General features: G+C 24.4%; 6 protein-coding genes across 7 annotated transcripts; 3 read left to right on the top strand and 3 right to left on the bottom strand.

The window, feature by feature from the left end:
- The first annotated feature begins 69 nt into the window (after positions 1–69).
- Positions 70–1649, top strand: LOC122528572 (mitochondrial transcription rescue factor 1). Its single transcript, XM_043653855.1, has 4 exons — positions 70–471; positions 981–1117; positions 1207–1279; positions 1352–1649. The coding sequence occupies exons 1-4, from the start codon at positions 280–282 to the stop codon at positions 1538–1540; spliced, it is 591 nt and encodes a 196-aa protein (XP_043509790.1). The 5' UTR covers positions 70–279; the 3' UTR covers positions 1541–1649.
- Positions 1650–1754: 105 nt separating this feature from the next.
- LOC122528558 (kinetochore-associated protein 1) lies at positions 1755–10657 on the bottom strand (the record flags this gene model as incomplete). Its single annotated transcript, XM_043653826.1, has 33 exons — positions 10496–10657; positions 9931–10172; positions 9748–9852; positions 9552–9681; positions 9314–9465; positions 9048–9244; positions 8490–8962; positions 8228–8410; positions 7716–8137; positions 7462–7630; positions 7307–7402; positions 7057–7248; positions 6846–6976; positions 6673–6778; positions 6345–6585; positions 6123–6267; positions 5907–6058; positions 5603–5851; positions 5465–5511; positions 5076–5371; positions 4846–5003; positions 4566–4766; positions 4385–4500; positions 4202–4311; positions 3985–4106; positions 3615–3884; positions 3446–3537; positions 3016–3377; positions 2756–2941; positions 2447–2678; positions 2055–2357; positions 1875–1958; positions 1755–1787 (listed from the first exon to the last, which is right to left on the bottom strand). Coding segments are annotated over exons 1-33 (6159 nt in total), but the record flags the coding sequence as incomplete, so codon positions are not given.
- Positions 10658–10694: 37 nt separating this feature from the next.
- Positions 10695–12196, top strand: LOC122528566 (pre-mRNA-splicing factor 18). The gene is made up of 4 exons (XM_043653842.1): positions 10695–10919; positions 11005–11286; positions 11375–11803; positions 11884–12196. The coding sequence occupies exons 1-4, from the start codon at positions 10857–10859 to the stop codon at positions 12118–12120; spliced, it is 1011 nt and encodes a 336-aa protein (XP_043509777.1). The 5' UTR covers positions 10695–10856; the 3' UTR covers positions 12121–12196.
- Positions 12197–12467: 271 nt separating this feature from the next.
- LOC122528570 (pyrroline-5-carboxylate reductase 2) lies at positions 12468–13865 on the bottom strand. The gene is made up of 6 exons (XM_043653847.1): positions 13611–13865; positions 13266–13519; positions 13104–13185; positions 12893–13029; positions 12608–12819; positions 12468–12546 (listed from the first exon to the last, which is right to left on the bottom strand). The coding sequence occupies exons 1-6, from the start codon at positions 13699–13701 to the stop codon at positions 12477–12479; spliced, it is 846 nt and encodes a 281-aa protein (XP_043509782.1). The 5' UTR covers positions 13702–13865; the 3' UTR covers positions 12468–12476.
- A 154-nt stretch (positions 13866–14019) lies between these two features.
- On the top strand, positions 14020–16860 carry LOC122528565 (ADP-ribosylation factor-like protein 13B). 2 transcript variants are annotated; one of them, XM_043653841.1, is made up of 8 exons: positions 14020–14070; positions 14654–14724; positions 14882–15015; positions 15120–15235; positions 15407–15583; positions 15659–15833; positions 15897–15930; positions 15992–16860. In XM_043653841.1, the coding sequence occupies exons 3-8, from the start codon at positions 14908–14910 to the stop codon at positions 16300–16302; spliced, it is 921 nt and encodes a 306-aa protein (XP_043509776.1). In that variant the 5' UTR covers positions 14020–14070; positions 14654–14724; positions 14882–14907; the 3' UTR covers positions 16303–16860. The 2 variants fall into 2 exon arrangements, with proteins under 2 accessions (XP_043509776.1, XP_043509775.1); XM_043653840.1 differs by lacking the exon at positions 14020–14070 and adding an exon at positions 14225–14585.
- A 1299-nt stretch (positions 16861–18159) lies between these two features.
- Positions 18160–20071, bottom strand: LOC122528568 (caspase-1-like). Its single transcript, XM_043653846.1, has 4 exons — positions 19852–20071; positions 19236–19495; positions 18785–19090; positions 18160–18482 (listed from the first exon to the last, which is right to left on the bottom strand). Exons 1-4 carry the CDS (start codon positions 19929–19931, stop codon positions 18232–18234), a joined length of 897 nt encoding a protein of 298 aa, XP_043509781.1. The 5' UTR covers positions 19932–20071; the 3' UTR covers positions 18160–18231.
- Positions 20072–21890: the final 1819 nt, after the last annotated feature.

Raw genomic sequence — 21890 nt, forward strand, 5'->3', positions numbered from 1 at the left:
TAAATATGTACATTTTGTACACAATTAGTATTTTGTGCCAATATCATGTTAGAACTAATTTTCGATATAAGTATCATTTTAATTTATGAAAATTAATGAATTTACGTCTAATAGTATATATAGATCAATACTTATTTGCCTCCTACTTACAAATGGGAGACGAAGTGAATGAATAGGATATACATATACTTGTTTAATCTAATCTAGACGTGTGACCATATGATCAATTAATTTCTGTTGTATATTGCAGTAAACATAACCTGTGTATAATTCTAAAAAATGTTATGCAGAACAATTTTTAATATTATCCGAAGAACAGAATGTATAAATACGCAAATGTCATGTACATTAAGAAGCGTATTAAAAGTAAATTCTACACCAAGCAATTTACTTATAAATTGTTCATATCCACAAAATCTTAATTCTATAATATTCGTAAGATTTAAGAGCAAAGGAAATATTTCAAAAAAAGTAAGATAATTTTATTACATTATATTATTATTATATTATTTTAGTATGCTTATATTTGAGATATTCAATGCATTAAGTATAAATTTTGTATATGTATACATACATACATTATTACTTATTTTAGTTATAAGTTTATTATAATTACTTATTTTTATAATAAAATGTATAACTAAATATTTACAGTTAAAAAAATTGTTTGGTTGTTGGAGTAAATAATTTTTATTATAAATAATAGAAATACTTTGTATAAAAGTTCTGACATATTTAAAAAGATATTTAAAATTTAATAAAAAGAGAAAATGAAATAATATTCAAAGCATGTTGAATAATATCTTAAATATAGTTAATGTGCAACATGTAATTGAAAAGAAGTCAAAATACAATACAAAATATTGTTTATATTTCTATTATTTATAAATAATTTAATACATTAAAAGATTAAATAAATATTTGATAACTTTGATAATTGAAAACATAAAGTACTGTAATGTCTAAATTTAAATACATAGAGTAAGGATGAAGAATCAGATGAAGAATCAGATGAAGATGATTTTGAAACAGAAATTGGTACAAAAGTAATTGAAGTTACAGTACCTTCTCTTCGATTGGATGTTATTGCTAAAAGTGGTTTTGGAAAGTCACGTGCGTAAGTTATTGTTATTATTTATTAAAATACATAACTAATATTGTTTATTACAAAATATATATAATAAAATATATAAACTTTTTTTCTAGCCAATTAGATAAAATTTTTTACAATAGTAATTTACGTTTAAATGGAAAAAAGTGTTTAAAAAAGGCAACAATGGTATGATACTTGATAATAAAATTAAAAATATTATTTATTAAAATAAAAATGTATTATAATTTAATTATTTAGGTCCAAATTGGAGATGAAATAGATCAAATTCAGGGACGAAGTCCTAAAAATCCTGAGTATTTGATAATAAATCGATGTGTATTAAAATCAGTCAGTGTAGATCCAGAAACAGATACTATCAAAGTAAAGTTAGCTCAAAATAAATCCTTATTAATTGAAGATTATACAGATAAATGGCATAAGTCGTAATAAAGTGTAAAGTTTAAAGATAAAAGTGTTCATTAATATATAATATTAATATTTATGTAATAGATGTATAATAGATTTTATAAAAATAGAATAAAAGAATTTTTAATAATATGCAAGTTTTAAAAATGGCTTTCAATAATATAACAACTAAATTATTTATTAAAATAGTTTCATGTAAAGTATCTTACATTTATTTATTTGATTTAATATTTATTTTTGCTAGTGTGTTTTCTACAATTTTATTGCACTGCAAAAAAAATACACACTTTAAAATTATATTGAAGAGAAATTATATTACTTTTGTATTAGTTAAAATAAAATTCTATCTACTTACATAAGTTATACAAAGTATTCCATTTGAATATAACTTATTTAAACCTTCTAATGCCTTTGTAATACCAGATATACATTTGATTTCCTGAAAAAAAGTAATGATAAATATATAATAATACGTAAATTGATAATCAAACTAATGTTATTAAATTTTGAATAAAATGAAATAAAATATATTTACTTCCAAAACAAATATTATATCATCATCATTTAAAAATGGTAAAAGTGCAAGTGCTAAATGTACTTGTTGGCATTGAAGACAATACTTTATGATGTTAGTTAAATTTAACATATGTATAACTGGACATGAATATAAAAGTTGTAAAGCTTCGATGCAGTCTTCAATTTGTTCAGAGGTTGGATTCATATCCATTTTTCTAAAAGGTTCTGAAATTATTGCTTCCCATCCCAATAGATATCCATTAGAATTTATAATAGCATTTATATTCCGTATTTGTAGTAAAATTGTTTTTAATTCATTTATCTGTAAATATAACAGAAATGTATAAAATATTATTTTTATATAGTTTAAAATATATTAATTTAAAATAATAAGTTTTATTAATAATTAACCATTAACAATTTAGCTAATTTGGTTAAATTTTTATTCCAGAGAGAATATTCATATATTTCAAAATCTATGCAAAGTTGTGCGATAATAACAAGGGCTTGCGGTGAATAACTTTGTGTTTTCCACAGAATTTGTATAAGTTCATGTTTTTCACACGTTTCAAATGTACTTATACTATAACCTACTCCTAATGATTCCAATTTACTTATATATTTCAAAGATCTCATGTAACTTCTGAAATATAAACATTTGAAAATATTATATAAAATAAGAAAATTAAAAATATAAAAGAATTAGAAAATAATATTTACTTAATTGTTTGGAGATCACGTTTAGTTAAATGTTCTAATTTAATAGGATGAACTATAGTTTGTAATATACGAAGAGCTCTATAGCATGCTTCAGGATTATAGTTTTCATTTTTTTCATCAAAAGCTATATTTATAAGAAAATTGGCTGAAAATTCGAGATCTCCATATTCTAAAATATAGCATGCTCTGGAAATGTATTAACAATGTTAGATATTTTACATAATGTATACAAAAAAAGAATATTTTAAATATACTGGTACCTCAATAAATTATCATCAGAATTTGAATTTGATTCGAAATTTGTTGTTGCTGAAAATGTATCTGTTATACTTTGATTAAGTTTTATATATTTAGTATCTGGTTGTAGCCATTCCTGTAATAATTCCATCCGTAATTTAATCATGTTGATAGAAAATAACTGACTGAGAGAGTTAACTGCAGAATTTATATCAGGTCTATGATCAATAACACATCGATATCTTTGAGGAATACTTTCATCTGCATATAGTTCACGAACTAGTTTATTCGGATTTCCGATTAATGACAAATAATTTTTGTTTTCTAAGCCATATACATGTAAAATATGTTCCGATGTAAATCGTAAATATTTGAATTTTATTTTCTGAAACAATGTAGAAATATTAAATTAATATATTAATAAAATTGTAGAAAACAAAATAAAAAATATACCTCTAGCATTCCATCTTCAAACATTGTAGATTTCTGGGCTGATAGCTGAGCATATTTATAACACTCTTGAACAGCTGCTACTTGATCAGCTCCTAACAAAAATGAGATTATTTTATTCTGATTTGTCAAAATACTTTTTCAATAAGATATGATATAATATATAAAATACCTGGTGGTGTATGATTGACAACATAATATAATGCTGCTGTGCCATAATACAATGCATTTGGGCCAGTCATCCTTTTTATACATTTTTTTATATCATCTAATAAACTATTATTTTTTAAACAAACAGACCATTTAACTGCTTTATGTTTATTTTTCCAAATATGTGTTACTTCTCCTTTTATGGCTAAAGTACATATGATATGAGGTTGTAATTTAAGAATGGGAGCAATATCTAACCATTTCTCATAAGTCTTCAAATTTAATTCTGGAGCTAAAAGTATAAATCATTATTAAGATAATGTCTTACTGTTTTGTATAAGTTTAATTATTTATTCAAACACAGGAAATATTATGCAGTAAAAAAACTTTACTTATAAGTTTCCACAATTCAATTTTAGGTAGAAAAGGTAATCGCCATTCTGCTATAGATGGTAAGGATGTATGTCCTGGGTTAAGATGCATCCATTCATCACATTCTACTTGTGTAGCTGGACTAAAAAAATATATACATATATAGCAAATATATATAGATATATTATTAAAATTTGCAAAATATATTACTACGGTATGTTAAGTATATATTCTTACCCAATACGAGTATAATTTTGTAAAAAACAAAAATAATTTCTATGTTCTATATTTTTTTCTTCTATGAGATCCATAAGAATTATAAATATTTCATAATAATAAAAATTTATCTAAAACATTTAAGTGAATTTATAGTTTTAAACATATTACATTTATAATATGGTATACTCAATACTTTCATACTTGTGATAAGACAGTTGTAATATAATTTTTTAAAGCAACTTTATCCAAGATATAAGCAGCAATTCTATTGCATTTTATTCTTAACTCGTTTACTTCATCTTCATTAATATGCAATTCTAAAACCACAATTATAAAAAATATTGAAAATGAATGTATTAACGTTTTATTTTCTAATCTTTACCTGTTTTTCCATTGTAATTGTTTATATTTAATTTTGGTTCCCATGTTTTTACTATCGTTTGTAAATAAAGTAATAAACAATCTTGAATATCAAAGCCAAAATCAAAGCAAAATTCTTGAAATAAAGGGACCATATCATCATTATAATTCATAATACGTTGCAATATCTCTCTCTTAGTTGTATTATCGCTTGTTAAGAGTTCTGCAAGTATTTTTTTACAAATATATTTTTCATATATTTATATAAAATCATGCAAAGAAAGTAATGAATTAATTTAAACCTTTATATGAAATTAAATATTTAGATAATTTTTGTGCCCAATAATGCAATATTTTATTACTTTTAAATATTTCCAGAAATTTTATATTTTTTATTAAATGAAAATATTCATATCCAAGTATTGTTATTCTTAAATGTCGAGTGCAATCCGTTTGAAATCTAAAAAAATATATTTTTATATTATGTACTAATACAACTTTTACTTATTTGCAAATACATTAAAATACTTACGATTTACAAGCAGAAGATATCCATTTACATGCTTTTGAATCAGGCAACATAAACAAGCACGATAAACTAAGCTGAAGATCAAATGATCGGCTATTTATTATTTTTTTTAATAGTGTCATCAAAAGATGAAAATATACTGATTTAATTTTTATTAATAAAGTATCATTTATATTTGGTATAACGCAAAAATTGAAGTATAATGTTTTAATAATCTGCAGTAAGTAATAATCGTTATGTTCTATTTTAAAATTTTTTATTTTATTGAGCAAATCATTCAAAGGTTCTTCTGTATTTAGCTAAAAAAAATTACAATATTATTTATTTTATACATTAATACTCACCATGTATAAATATTAATATGTGTAATTCGAGTCTTATATATTAATTACCTGATTCGAATTTTCAGTTGGTACATGTTCATCAGTTGGTACATGTTCTACATTAAATAAATAGTTAGTTATATTCTATTCATTATATATATTATATTCAATATGTCAGTCAATATATTAGATACATAATATAATTACCATCATTATTAAATTTTAATTTAGCCATATAATACCTTTGTACAGAAATTACATTTCTACAAAGTGGTAATAAAAATTCATCTGTTGCAATAGCTAAATCTTTATACATTGTATATAATTTCCAGTTTGATTTTGGTATTTCTTCATTCCTCATATATGATGAATCCAGACCGTATCTAAAGTTTTTATTAGCACACTTTTGATATAAATTTGTCCATGTATACAATAATAATATAGGTTGTAATTCATCTAAAAATCAATGTTATTAAATATAAAATTATTGGTATTTAAACAATTTACATACCATTTGAACATACGCATAATGCAGCAGAACTTAAACTCTGAATTGTAAGTGCAACATCTGTATCTATTTTAATATCCTGCATAATTAATAAACATATCTTATATACAAATTGACATTCATCTGTCATTATATTTAATTGTCCTTCTTTGCATCTAAATACAAATAATTATTTTAATTAAACGTAACGTTATATTTTAATCAATATTAAAGCCATACCTAATGAAATAATTTAATATGTTTATATTGTTTGTCTGTTCTAGTAATATAGCTACAGCATTAATTCTTTGTAATTTAAGTAAATCTGCAATCTTTATAATTTTTTTATAAGTGATCAATAAATTTTCATCTTCCTTTATGCTCACTGAAATATTAGTACAAAAATTAAAACTATAAATACTTAATTATTAAGTATAAATATAAAGAAAAATTATTTCATACCATTATGCAGTCTCTTAATGTAATTTTGCAATATTTGCTTTTTTTTAATTTGATATTCTTTCAGTGTAATATCAATTTGGAAATCTTTTTTTAAAAAATACATTGATTTTATTTCATTTATACTATTAATAACATTGTTACAATGATTGAAATGGATTTTGCACTTTCTTGAAAGCTTTCCTAATTGTAATTTTACCCAACCCAACATTTCAATATGATACGTAAGGGATTCAGGCATGATCTGTGCAACAAATGTAGAGTTAAATAATATTATTTACTACTGTAAAAAATGTAAAGATATTTTTGAATAAAAATTGTTTCAATATACCTTTAACGTTAAACTAGCTATTACATAATTAACGATTTGTACACAACAATATAATAAAACATCATCTTCTAAGGAATTTAATGTCTTCATTACATTTTCAAAATTGCTATAAGAATTTTTATTATTAGGTGATTTTAAAGAATTATTTTATGCTTTGTATTAAAATATCTTACCTTCTAACTAAATAATAATTTACACAAGATGAAAACGCTTTTTTTCTTGATAATAAATCATTTTTAGTTATTTGTTCAATATCTGAAATCATACTTTCACGATTTTCTTTTATTATACGATGTATTAATTTCTGCAAAAGATTAAATTATTAATAAAACACTTAAATTGCATAATTTGTTTTTTTGTAAATGATTTGTGAAATTTACTGACATTATTTATACCAATGCGTTCATATCCATATTTCTTTAAGATAAGTTTAATTGGAACACAATTATGTTCTATCCTGATTTGGGATGTTAAAATGTGGTCAAAATTATAACTTGTTTCTGTTAAAGTTACAATAGTAGAAGACCATGGAACTGTAGCTTTTTTTAATACCTCTAATGTTTGTTGTAATTTAGTCTGTAATTAGACATATCTTGAAATATAAATATTTTTAATTTTACACACATATATATACCTCTATATTCTGAATTAAATTAATAATAAGAACAATTTTTTTCTCCCATGGAGTTTCTTCACCAGACCACCAATTTCTAGAATTCCTTAGAGTTCTCTATATAAATATAATTTTTATTAATATTTAATATTTCATTAATTTTAATTCAAGCATACCTGTACATACGAAGAAAACACATAATCATTTTGTAAAGAATTATTCAACATGTATTGTTTTAAAAATGTATTTACAAATTCTTGAATTATATCTGTATGTATTTTATCCAGTAATATATATGATACTTCCAAAGGCTCTTCAATATACGAATTAAGAGAGATTATTAATCTATAATTTTTATTTATTACATTATTTTGATAAACGTGCGTATCATTTTAAATAATTTAAAAAATTTAAAAGTTTATAATATTACCTATAATTTACTTTAAGTTTTTGAATATCAGACATAGCTTGTATTAAAAAAACAAGCTGTTTTAAATTAGAGTCTTTGTTTAGATATTCTTGCTGGAGATATAAGGAATGATGGTTTCCTTCAAATTTCAATAACTTTATAAACTTTTTTGTAAAATCAATTCCAATCTGAGGCCATTTTGAACGATGAGATTGTTCAAATGATTTAATTTTTTTACTAGCCCAAAGAATTATTTCACACATTGCATTAGGAATAATTGACAATAAACTGGGAATAAAATGTGATAACCATGACCAAAGAGCAATTAATGATATCTTCTCAGGAAGAATTGCAAATATATCTTTCACAATTTCTATAGATACATGTTTTATTAGATCTGGGAGATGTCTTGTCCAAATTAAAGTAGCTGCTTCCATTTCACCCTATAATTAAAAAAAAATATAATAATAAAAAGAATTGAACCAATTTCATTAGGTTAATTTAATAGATTTTAGTTAGTAACTATACTTTACCAAACACAAATATGTTTTGTATTCTTCCATTAAATTTGCACGTGAAAATCTAATCCATTCATTTATAACATCTTCATCATAATATTCTACATTTTTCTGATAACCCCAAATCATATGAAAACTTTCTAGCTTATGCAGTATATTATTAGTTGAAGAAAGAAGATTTAAATATTTCTCATCTTTCTAAAATTAATTATATAAATATCATTAATATGGAACATAAAAAAATTAATACAAATATTACCAATTAAAAATTATTTACAGCAGCATATTCTATTACTCTTGAATGTGCATATAAATTAATTTTTTTCATTTGTTTATATTCTGATATAAGTACTTTGTTACAACATTCTACCACATATTGCACATCTTTTATTTTATCAAATATATTAAAAAGCATATTTAATTGAACAGGACTAAAATTTTTTTTTGTCCAAGGTCCACATTGTGACAGAAGCAATGTAACTTTTGCACAATAAATAGGATCTGTAGATAAATTAAATTTATTTGCAAAAGCTTCAGCTGCATCAAATTGTTTTTTTCTAACTAAACGTTGCAATTGATATTCAGGGAGACTTTCTGATATAGTTTTTATTCTAATTGTATCTATATATATTTCATCATTATTAGGACCATTAATTCCTTCCAAATATAAAATTATTTCATCACAAGGATCCATAATTTCAATAAGATATGTTGTAATTGATACATTTATTTTAAATTTTTCTTGGAAATCTGAATAAAATGAAACAATAAACATAAATGAAAAGATATAATATGATAAAATAATTATGTACATAAAATTAATGTCTTGTAGTACCTGGGTAAGAGACCATATGTAATGTACGTGTAACACAATTAGTATCATGTGTTAACATAAGGATTTGACACAAATTATTATTGTTACTTTCAATAATTGCAAAATCTAACACAGATTTAGAATATACTTTTACACCAAGTAAAGTTTGAGGACATATTACGCTTAAGATATAATCTGCACGTAAACATAACATTGCACTAAAATGATCAAAATGAATGTCTTCTGTTAGAGTTTAACAATTGTTTAATGGTTATATAAATACTTACATGTAATTCTTGAAAAATTTAACTTTAGTATAATTATAATTAAATGTACTAAAATTAATATATTGTTCACTAGGCCACATAAATAACATATTTGAACATAACATAGCTATTGATATTTCCTTAGTTATCATACTCGAAGTAGCATATATTATCTACAAAATTCATAACATTGAAAATATCATAATAGATCTAGTTAAAACATATTTTTACACGTATAAATGCAAGTAATATAATTTACCTCATTATAAGAAAATCCTTTAAATAACTCTGTACATTTAATCTCTTTTGTTACTTCTTTTAATATATCATTAACATTAATTTCATTTGTAAGAGTAAACTGAATGAGTTTAGTATTAAATTGTGATATTCTGAAACATGAACATAAATTATAATATAAATTTTATAATAATTAAATTTCGTAGATTATTATTCACCTGTAAACAGCTCCTTTTTTTGTGACAAGATATATATTAATATATTCATCAGGTTCATTTTGTAGAAATATTGTTATTATTTTATCTTCAGTTTTTGTAATATTTCTATATATAAAAAATGAGTAATTTTATAAATGATATAATTTATTATATTACATATAGTATTTATTTATATATACTTACTTTGTGAAGATTATTTGTCCCTTATTTAATAAATAAAGACAATACAATGTTCCATTTGATAAAACAACAAATAAAAATATACCATCATGAGAAATACAGTAACATGTTATTAATAATTCGAAACTGACATTTACTAATATTTTTTCACATGTTTCATTTTCAAATATAGTGATTGATTTATCAATTGCTATACAAACTCTTGAATATTGTATAGATGCTAAAATATTTGGTTCCTTTGATACCTTATAAATATAAAGAAAAACATTTTATTTAATTTATTCATCTATATCATCTATTTCAAATACTATTTAAATTTATATTTTTTATAAAAAAAAAATATACAAATATACTAAATAATACAAATACTAAATATATAAAACAATTTTTTATAACTGAATAATAAAACACAATTATTAAATTAATAAATTATGTACAAAAAATAGCAAAAGATATTTTATAATGTTACAAACATTTGAAAACATTTGAAAAAAAATAGTTGCAGCGGTTAAATTTCACTTTATTTCACTAAGTTTTTTACAATTAAAATAAAATTAATATTAAATACCTTCTCATTCGATTGTATTGTTGCTGTAGTACAAGTTTCATATAAAGAGCCATTATTTTCTGTTATCGCTCTTGCCCCAAAATTTACAGTTTCTTCTTCTTTATCAAATCCTGAAACCACTTTATTCCACAACGCCATTTTACCCGCGAAATGCACTAACATCAAAAAGCGACCTCTGTGAAATAAAGAAATTTATTAAACATGCTGAAGTAGAATAAGATAACCTCAAAAAATTTTCTATAAAAAAATAACAACTATCAAAGACAAACATTTATCCTAAATTAATGTTCAAATATTTTTCATATATGTACTGTAAATATTTTCGAGAATAAATCATTATTCTCCTTTAAATTTAAAAAAAATGGACATTTTAAAAGCAGAAATAATGAAGAAAAGGAAACAATTGGAAGAAAGCAATATTTTGGTAATATTCTGCAGTTAATATACATAATATAGATTTTTTTAAAACTACTGTTTTATTTTGTTTCACAACTAAGTTAATGTTACAGCAAAATAACAGAAAATATTTTAGAAGAGGTGAATTAATAGCAAAGGATCAAGAAGTGAAAGAAATACAAGAAAATAATGATGAAGATGTTAAAGTTAATACAGCTCAACAAGAAGAAGATTCTGTAACTGATGGTAGCTCTGAACATTTAACGTTACCTAGACATGAAGTGATTAGAAGATTACGTGAAAGAGGTGAACCTATATTATTATTTGGAGAATCAGAAATAGAAGCATTTAAACGATTAAGGAAATGTGAAATTCTTGAACCTGAAGTAAATAAAGTAAGTACTTAAAATATTTGAAAACGGTGAAAAACTGTTTCAAAGAATGTACATATTTTTTATTTATATAATTTATTTTAAATTAAAGGGTTTTAGAAATGATTTTCAAGAAGCTATGGAACAAGTAGATCAAGCATATCTAAATGAAATACTAACTTCTTCTAAACCTCAAAATCGCGATGGGAAAGGAGATGTGAATGTACCAGATGAAGGAGTAACTTATGAAGACTTGCAAAAGATGTCTGTGAAATTAAACAAGGGTGACAGGGATTTTGATTTAAATGTCATTACACAATTTATACAATTCTTAGTGCAAATGTGGGGCAATCAATTAAATAGCAGGAGTACTGCTGAAAAAATGAGTACCAGAGGAAAAATGGCTAGTGCTACTTATGCCCAAACAAGAGAATATTTAAAGCCTCTTCTTAGGAAATTAAAAAACAGATCTCTGCCAGAAGATATTACCGATAGTTTAACTGATATTGTAAAACATTTACTTGAACGTAATTATATATTGGTAACTATGATTATTAATAAATTAAACAATTTTAATATAGTACATTTATTACAGTACATTTATTATAATTTATTTGTCAGGCAAGTGATGCATATTTGCAAATGGCAATTGGAAATTCTCCATGGCCTATTGGAGTAACTATGGTAGGTATTCATGCGCGTACAGGAAGAGAAAAAATTTTCTCGAAGAATGTGGCGCATGTAATGAATGATGAAACCCAAAGAAAATATATTCAAGCATTAAAAAGGCTAATGACCAAATGTCAAGAATATTATCCTACAGATCCCTCCCGTTGTGTAGAATATTCAAAAACATAATTACATAATTAATTTTACATATAGTATGTAAGTAATTATACATTGTAGAATATAGAATAATTGTACATTATCAATATTTCATTTGTTTTTTACTATTACCAGAGGAATTACAATTGTATCTATTTATAACAATATATAATATATAATCTATTTATAACAATAAAACAACTTATTTTTACTTGAATATTACCTTGCATTATATTTTTAATTTATTTGTATTTTTTTGTATCTTAAGTACTTTTAACAATAAATACTTTAGGAATTCATAAATTCATAAAAATAAGAATATTACATTACAAATAATGTGATTTTATCATTACATTTCCATGATATTTTATACATTTTTATGTTGAATTTCATTTTATTGTAGACGCCATTTCGTTTGATCTCTTTACTGCAGCTTCAACTGCATTTATCATAGAAGCTCTATAAATATAATTGATGGCGTTATATATTAAATTAACATATATAATTTTATGCATTTTACCTGACTTGTCCACATTCCATAGCATGAACTCCTGTAATAGTTGTACCTCCTGGAGAGCATACTTCATCTTTTAATTGACCAGGATGTCTGCCTGTTTCTAACACCATTTTACCAGCTCCAACTAATACTTGAGCTGCAAATTTTGTCGCCATAGGTCTTGGAACACCCATTTTTACAGCACCATCTGCTAATGCTTCTATAACAAGATATGCCTAAAAATCTTGTGTAATCTTAATGTTTGTCTTTAAAAAATAAGTAAATATATAATATTAAACACATATTTACATAAGCAGGACCAGATCCTGAAAGACCACTAATAGCATTTATAAGAGACTCAGGAACATTTTCAGTTACTCCAACATATGACAATAATGTTTCTATCATAGTTTCATCTTGATTTGTTGCATTCATAGAACAAAACACTAGACACAACATAAAATTATAAAAATACAAATAATTATACTTATTATTCATATACATTAAAGTCTCCTTTTACCTGTTATTCCTTCTCCAACCATCATTGGAGTATTGGGCATACATCTAATTATTCTAGGATGTGTGACAATAGACTTAAGTTTCTGAAAATATCAAATCAACTTTATAATTTGTTTCTATAAATAATATAGTTGTTTATATTTTTTTATACTAATAATTTTACATTAGCTAAAGATTCTAATGTAACTGCTGCAAGAACTGAAACAAACAGTTTATGTACAGCTTTGACTGTCATTGTCTCTTTAGTGCACTCAAGTGCATCATCGAGCATATGAGGCTTCATTGCTAAAAATATAATTTCACAATTATCCACTACTTCTCCATTTTTCAAAGTAGCATGAGCACCTAAGTCGTTCCAAAATCCTAGAGTTTTAGTTGTACGAGCAGAAACCCATACATTGTTTGGATTTAAAATACCTATAACAAAAAATGAGTTGCATTATTCCAAAATAATTGTAATTAATTGTAAACTATTAATCTTGTAATTAGTACTATAAAATTCTTTTACCTTTATGAATTAAACCTGCACCAATAGCACTTGCCATATTTCCACCACCAATAAAACCAACTTTAGTTGACGAAAAATAATTTTTATCCATGATTATTAGGATAATGTATTTTATAATTAACTTAAATGCAATCAATATATGTATTACTTATAATTACATATGTGAAATGTGTCTTCTGAATTTACGTAGTAAGTGAAGTATAATTATTTCGTTTTCAAAATATGTACTGTGTTATAACAAGAAATGAATTATAAATTAAATAATAAGATTTTTAAATTAATCATTTATTAAATATATTCTATTTGCCGTTCAAGATTGAATTTCTTTTTTATATACTTTCGAAGATACTTTTCGTATTTTTACATTTTTAAATAAGTGATTAGAAAAAAAAGAAACATGAAATATCACGAAGTATAAAAGGAACGTAGAAAGAGACTGGAGGAAGAAATAGATCAATAGGTATAATATTAAAAAATGTTGATTTAAAGTGATTGAAAATATTAATTTAAAAAATTCATTTATATCTTCAATATAAGTTATAGTTGAATATATTCGCCTTTATGTTAATTTAATTTTTTTACACAATGAATATTACCACGTTGAATGATATTTCATCATTTAGCAGTATTTTATATGTGTGTTCGTAAAAAATATACGAATTGTCATTTATAATTAATCAGTTAATTGTAATTGAATTTATAACAATATTTATATTTTTGATGACATTGGATTATATGAAGTTGCATTCGTTACATTGACGAAACTATACATGTGTAATTAATTAGTGCGTTTGACGTGCAATGATTGTTAATGATTATTGTTATTACGTTTAAGTGTATTTCTTAAATATAGAAATGTACAATACAACATGACATAAATTGATCTCCAAATACAATATAAAATAGATTTATTATAATGGGCAATTGTATACGAAGTATGCTACAAAGGTTACAAAAGAAGAAATGCTCCGAAAAGTAATGAATTAATGTATTAGGATACTTATATTGGGAAAATATATATTTAATAATCATATGATTTTTAGGACTATTATTTTGCTTATTGTGGGTCTTGATAATGCAGGAAAAACTTCGGTTTTGAACTGCATCAGTGGAGGTACATATATTTTATTTAAAAAAATATTTATTTTATTTTTACTGACAGTTGTAGTTGACTTTGTAAATTTTTATTGTATTTATTGCAACATCACATTATATATGCATAGTCGTGCTTTTTTTAAATTAGTTAAATAGTATATCATTTCTTTTATTAGATTCAGATAAAACTACATTACCTACAATGGGATTTCATGTAGTATCTTTAAAGTATAAATCATACACTGTAAAAATTTATGATATTGGTGGTAGCTCTCAAATCAGATCCTTATGGCTAAAATATTATAATGGTGTAAGTAATATTTTTGTTAACTAGCATCTTAATTAAAACCAAGATAATCCCTTGATTTTTATTCTTAATATTTGAAATTTGTCATTTCATTTTCTATCTTTTAGATACACGGCCTTATATATGTAGTGGATGCTAGTGATATTTCCCGCCTTACAGAAAATAAAGTGGTATTTGGTGAATTAATTTCACATGAATATATTTCGGGGAAACCATTGTTGTTGTAAGAAAATTAAACGTATTGCTTATATTTGCATTGTTGCTCATGCACAGAGTACTATTTGTAGATATAATATGCACCACTTAAGTACACAAAAGATACATGTACATAATATATACTTAACATAAGAAAATTTTGTACAAGTATATACTTCATTATAATACTTCATATCAGGCTTGCAAACAAACAAGATATAAATGGGGCTATTGATGAATTAGATCTTGTTGAAAATTTGGATATAGAACATGCTGTGAATACTATGAAATGTCCTACAAGAGTAGAAATATGTTCTTGTACTTGGAAAGAAGATCAGTCAAAGGATAATACCATAGGTATTAAAAATGGATACAAGTATGTCATTAACTTTTTACTCTATGTTGATTATAAAGATGTTTAGTTTTTATTAAACATAAATAAATTATATAGATGGCTGCTAGATATAATAGTGAAAAACTATACAGCCTTAAATAATAAAGTTAAAAATCAAAATGTTCAAGGTGAAAGAAATATTGAAGTACAAAGTATAGCATTAGATTCACCATCAAAGCTATCAATCCATTCAAATCCCTTTAAGCCAATCAAAGAATTAGTTTTAAAAAAGGTAATTATAACTATTAAATCTATATTAATTAATGTGTTTTTATTTTATTTATTATTATTTTAGGAAAGTACTCAAACACCAAGTGTCTCACAAAATGGTATGTAATGTTGAAATGTAAAATGTAAACAATATAATATATTTATATACTATATTTACAGGTATAGTAACAAATGGAAAAAAGCTAAAGAAAATGTTTACATGTAGAAATAAGACTGCACCACTTACTACTGAGGAATCTGTTATTGAAATTAATGATACATCACAATCTGTTAAATTTGCGCCAAAAGCATTAGAATCTCAAAAAAATATTCAGACACTTCCACCAATATTAAATCCAATAGCACTGGATACATATTCAAATAATATAGCAATTAGATTAAAAAATAATCGTCCATATACAGCTCCAGAGCGATCTCAACGTTTTACAAATAAGATAACAGTAATTAACATTCCTGGACAAGTAGCATGAAAATAATATTTTCAATTATACAGATAACAATATGGGACCACAATTAAAGAATATATTTAAAATTGTATCCAGACAAAATATTTTAACAACGAATTTTTTATATTTATCTGATATAACAAAAAAAGTGTTAGCAATGTTTACTTTTATAATGTGATCGATTTGTGTAAATACCTGTATACGTACATTTGTTCATAAAATATATCAATATAAATATTTTCTTCATTGTTTATGATATAATGTACATTTAATTTGCGTTTAAATTATATTTTATGATGCATATTTTTAAACTACATATTTTTAGTTTGATATTAAACACCATTTCTTTTTTACTTAAACTTTATTATATATTGTACATTTGCATACAAATTTATGGTACGTAAGAGTACATAAAAGTTTGGCAAATATACGTATTACAATATATATGAAAGACTTACAAAAACTATAGTATAAGTAAAAAACTTTCGATTATAGAATGGCAGTAAAAGTACATAAAAATTGTATCATAAAGCATCCTTATCACAATTTACAGTACAATAAATATTGTAAGTAGTTCCGTAACATTATCTTATTTGTAACATCATCTTGTTGAGCAACTACTTTATTATATATAATATATTAGTATATTGAAAGATTATACTAAAAATTATTACAATAAGGAACAATGAGTGTACTGTAAAGATTAATAATATTTTTTTAAGAAAAATATTTCGTATAAACTACTTATATTTCGTATAAACACATACATAAACACACCAATGAAAATATAGTGATCAAACCACCCAAAGCGACAATAAATTGTATTAATCAGTATTTTAAAATTACTTTTTTTTTTTATGAAAGACTGTTATATCACGTTTTTAGAAGTTTTTATAGATCATAATAATGCCATTTCAATTACAAATATAGCAATTTTGCCGTAATATTAATATTTTTCGTTGAATTCTTATCTACTTTATTTAATAATGCCATTTTCAAACTATGAAGCAACATAACACTTTGTATTAGCAATTCCAAAAGTATATGCAAATTGCCTTGCTTATTTCATATTTATTCTCTTAACACTAGATAATATTCGTTGTAATTGCACCTTATATAATCACAATTACTTCAATTAGGCAAGTTATATTTACTTATATATTCCTAAGTTAAAAATATTTCACTTTTTTTTTTTTTTTTTTTTTATATAAGATAGACTATTGCTTGTTATGAAAAGACACAGAGTTTGTCCTTCTGACTTTTGTACAATATAGCAGGCAGTAAATATATAAATTTTTTAAGTTGTTTTGCATTACAATGGTTACAAAATACTTTTTTTCAAAATATAATGTCGAAATTGTACAGGTAATATATAAATCACTTATAAAATTTTGTTTATAAAGCAGCAAAGGCAATCAATTTTAACTATTTTCTAACACAGCTATCTTAATTTCACTTTTAATTTGTACTTATTATATATTTCATTTATAATGGTTTTGAATATATTGTATTCAATTTTTGCTTGATCACTATTACATCCATTCTATGCAGCTTTCAAATGGTTTAAAAACTGTTAAAAATTATAGTTTATAATCTTATCATTATAAAATTCTATTATAAATATTAATCTTACAAAACATATAAGATTTGCAAGATTTAGGCAGTACAAAAATTTGTATGTAGCATAAAATCTACTTTGTATTGCTATATTTTGTCTGATACATTGTATATCTTTATTATATTAATCACATTGTTATTAACAATGATTGTTATCAAAGATAATATTTTAGTTAAGTAATTTTTACTTGATGTAACATATTAGGTAAAATATTTTTGAATTCCTAATAATACGATTAATACTACAAAGATATATAATGTATATATATAATATATATATATATATATGTATTTCATATTATATCATACTTCATAAATCTCTCATGTATAAAACGACTATACAATTCCATTTTTGGGAGGTGTAAACTTTACCAAACGAGTTAACATTGATGTAATACACGGAATTTGTTTCTGTTGATGCATTGTGATATTATCAGGAGTATTTGATTCGAAATCAACAGCAACTCGTTGACAAACAAACGTGAGCAAAGTTAATAAATCATAACGAGTACCGTTGTTTCGTAATTCTATGCACAATGCTTGTATAAACCAAGAACCGCGAGTAGTATTTCTCCAAGAATAATAACCTGTGTATATAAATAATATTTTTTTTAAATTAAATTTTATAAACACAAAATTAATTTTAAAAAAATTCTCCTTGTGAATGTAATTCAAAAATGTTATTGTACGAAAGAAATATAATTTCTTTTAAAAATCTTAAAATAAATTTTTCCTAAATTTTTCAGTATATAGCACGTTTTGATAAATTATAATAAAAGTGAAATCATCCAACATTCTGAGTATCTTTATATTTATAACAGTTAAATAAATCATATGTATATTTAATAGTATAAATTTAAAATAAACTTCATTTTGAACTTATATTTACCTGGTATTGTGGAATAAGCAACTAAAATGTCTGCTTGACTTGGTATACGGAATGTTGAAGTTGGTTGACCATCTGTTTCTGTACGTTCTTTTAATGTTGTTCCAGAATCTAATTTATCTCCTTGGCAAGCTTGTATAAAAAATAGTTTTGGTTTTCCAGCAAGTGTAGGACATTTATCAGCTGTAAAGTAAGACCAAATGGAATCATTCTTGTATGAAGTATCATGAGCATAAAGCATTCCTAAATCTCCGTGGCTCAATATAGCTATAACTAAGCAGTCATGTTGAGAATGATCCATGCCAGCAACTGTAAAGAAAAAGATATGATATTGAGAAATATATTCAATATGTCTTCATTTATATATTATCATGCGGAACTCAAAGAAAAGATACTTTTCTCATGATTAGAAAATAAGTACAAAAATTATGGAAGGGTAACATCAACTAAGTACCTCTTTCTAAATTTTTCACTATATCTCTATATGTGTAGTTATGAAAATCATTTACTTCAAAACCAAGATTTTTCAATGTACTGACAAGATTTTCACAATCTACATTTGTTCCACATCTTGGTCTAAGATGTGTAATAGTGAAAAATTCGTGATTAAAAATAATAGCTAATCCACGTTTTGCATGATTCATGTTGTAATGTGTGGCATAGCGGTCTGTGGGTGCCGTTTGTAAAGGGCCCATGAGAGGACTGACGCTGTTTCTGGAAAATAAAAAAAAAGGCATGCCTGATGTTTGGGTTCATTCAAAAAAATGGTAACCAATTTATGGAACATTAACTACCAGAAACCTGTAATTGTATGATTTTTATTGTTTTAGGAATATGTCATTAAATCCTTCACTGTATTAACATTATATTACAATGCAAAGAATAAAAATTGGAGTAAAATAAAACTTTCTAATTAATTTTAAACATAAATATATAACAAAATTCAAAGTTTCATGCAAGTAAATAACGTGTATCAATATACAATATGGGAAACAGCAAGAATACATCAAAGTAATAGTATTAGGATACATTTTATATTTATTATGCATGCTTGATCCTCCAAGTCATACCTCGAACATCCAAACGCATCTCCGACATCATTACTGTACTTTATACTATCGTTTATGATTTCATTTTTTGTTGAACACATGATTCCACTTTGAAAACAGTTTACACTGTGAGAAATGTATATAGTTCTACAGAAATGATCACTGATCACAATTTATTCGCGTGAATATAATACGCACTATAGCGCGCGTCGTAACTTGTCTCATGACTCATGCCTCCAGTTACTAAACACTACTACTTTATAAGAAGCCAACTAGGATTGGCTATTTCTGATAGATCCAATGTAATGATACGTGCATTGGCTGAAAATGTCACACACAAACAAGACTGTATAACAATAGATTTGACGGTTAGACATGACCATTGGCCAAGGACAAAATAAACCACTCGATACGCTTGTCATTTTCGTGTTATATGCGTCATTTACGTTATTAATTCAATACAACAATGGCTGGAAATAAAATTTCCAAAAATTTTTCTTTATACAATTACAAGTGAAATATAAATAAGATATTTCATAATTGCAAATCAAATGTAGAATTTTATATTACATTTTTTAAATGTGCAGTGAAAATGCGGCAATAACTTGGTGCTGCCATCTAATAAAATTATCTGGAACTATTTAATGAGATGTAACGATCGTTACCTCTTCAAAATTAACATCAACGCCATCTACATTAAAACAATCGTTCCGCCGAAAAGTGAGTTTTCTGTAAACCGACATCGCCAATTGTATATAAACACTCTTAATATAAGAATATTTATAAATTGTTATTTTATTTTTATTATTACTATGGAGATGTTATTACCATGTTTACTTATTGATAGAGATGTATACATAGACCCTATTTTATAATTTGTTATTCATTCCTTAATTAACATTCATAGAAAACAATTATCTATTTGCGTTATAAACTTTATTTAATATATCATTGTTATTTAAATATTATTTATTATAATGTATAAAAAGTTACTAAAGTTGCGGAGTTCTTCTTATTTATATTTGTAGTATTGTATTATTAATTAAATTGTCATTATAATCACTACAGAGAGGTAGGAACCTGGATTCTGCTATAGGTTCGCGTACAAAAATATACAAGTAATTCTTTTTACAGTTTAGATTTAGTCTTTGGTTTATTATCACAAATGTGCGCTTACAAATTTCGTACAGAATGGTTCTTATCCGTAGTAGCGAAGATAGTAAACGTAGTAGTAGTAGTAGTAGTAGTAGTAATAGAAGTAGTAGTAGAAGCAGTAGAAGGAGGCCTTTTTCCTCTTCGCAACCAGGTTTTATATCCTTGGCTTGCGAAGAGGGGGAAAACTTTTCCCGCATTTTTCCTGTTTTTCCGGGTTTTTTATTTCTTTTACAAAAAAGATGTCGCTGTCTGTTCTATTGAAAACTCTCTTTGCGACGGAAGATTTTAGCGGATGTAAGTGGTGCTGTTTCAAGTTGCACGGAGGTAGCGGTCGCTACAGAGATGTAGTGATTAATGATAATATTATAATAATATATAATATAATAATATAATGATAATATTATAATACTACAAATAAAGAAGAACTTTGTAACTTTAATAACTTTTAATAAATTATAATAAATTATATAACAATGAAGTTTATAGCAAAAATAGATAACTGTTTTTAACAAATGTTAACTAAGGAATGAATAACTAATTCTAAAATGGAGTCTTTATATATATATATCTATCAACAAGTAATCATGGTAATAACATTTCCATAGTAATAAATAAAATATTAATTTACAATTTGCAATGTCGATTTACAGGAATCGTACTTTTCGACAGAACGATTGTGTAGATGGCGTTACTGTAAATTTTGGAGATGTAACGGTCGCTACAGAGATATAGTGATTATGATAATTTATATTTATATCACAATACTATAAATAAATAATAACTCCGTAATTAATTTTAGTTGTTTATATAAAAATATTATCAACATCACAAAATATACAATTACTAATAATTTAATGAAGATTACATAATGGAAGTTAAATGACGAATAATTTCTATAAATGAAA

This window comes from Frieseomelitta varia, unplaced genomic scaffold (genome assembly GCF_011392965.1).
Source record: "Frieseomelitta varia isolate USP_RPSP 00005682 unplaced genomic scaffold, Fvar_1.2 scaffold_252, whole genome shotgun sequence".
Classification (NCBI taxonomy): domain Eukaryota; kingdom Metazoa; phylum Arthropoda; class Insecta; order Hymenoptera; family Apidae; genus Frieseomelitta; species Frieseomelitta varia.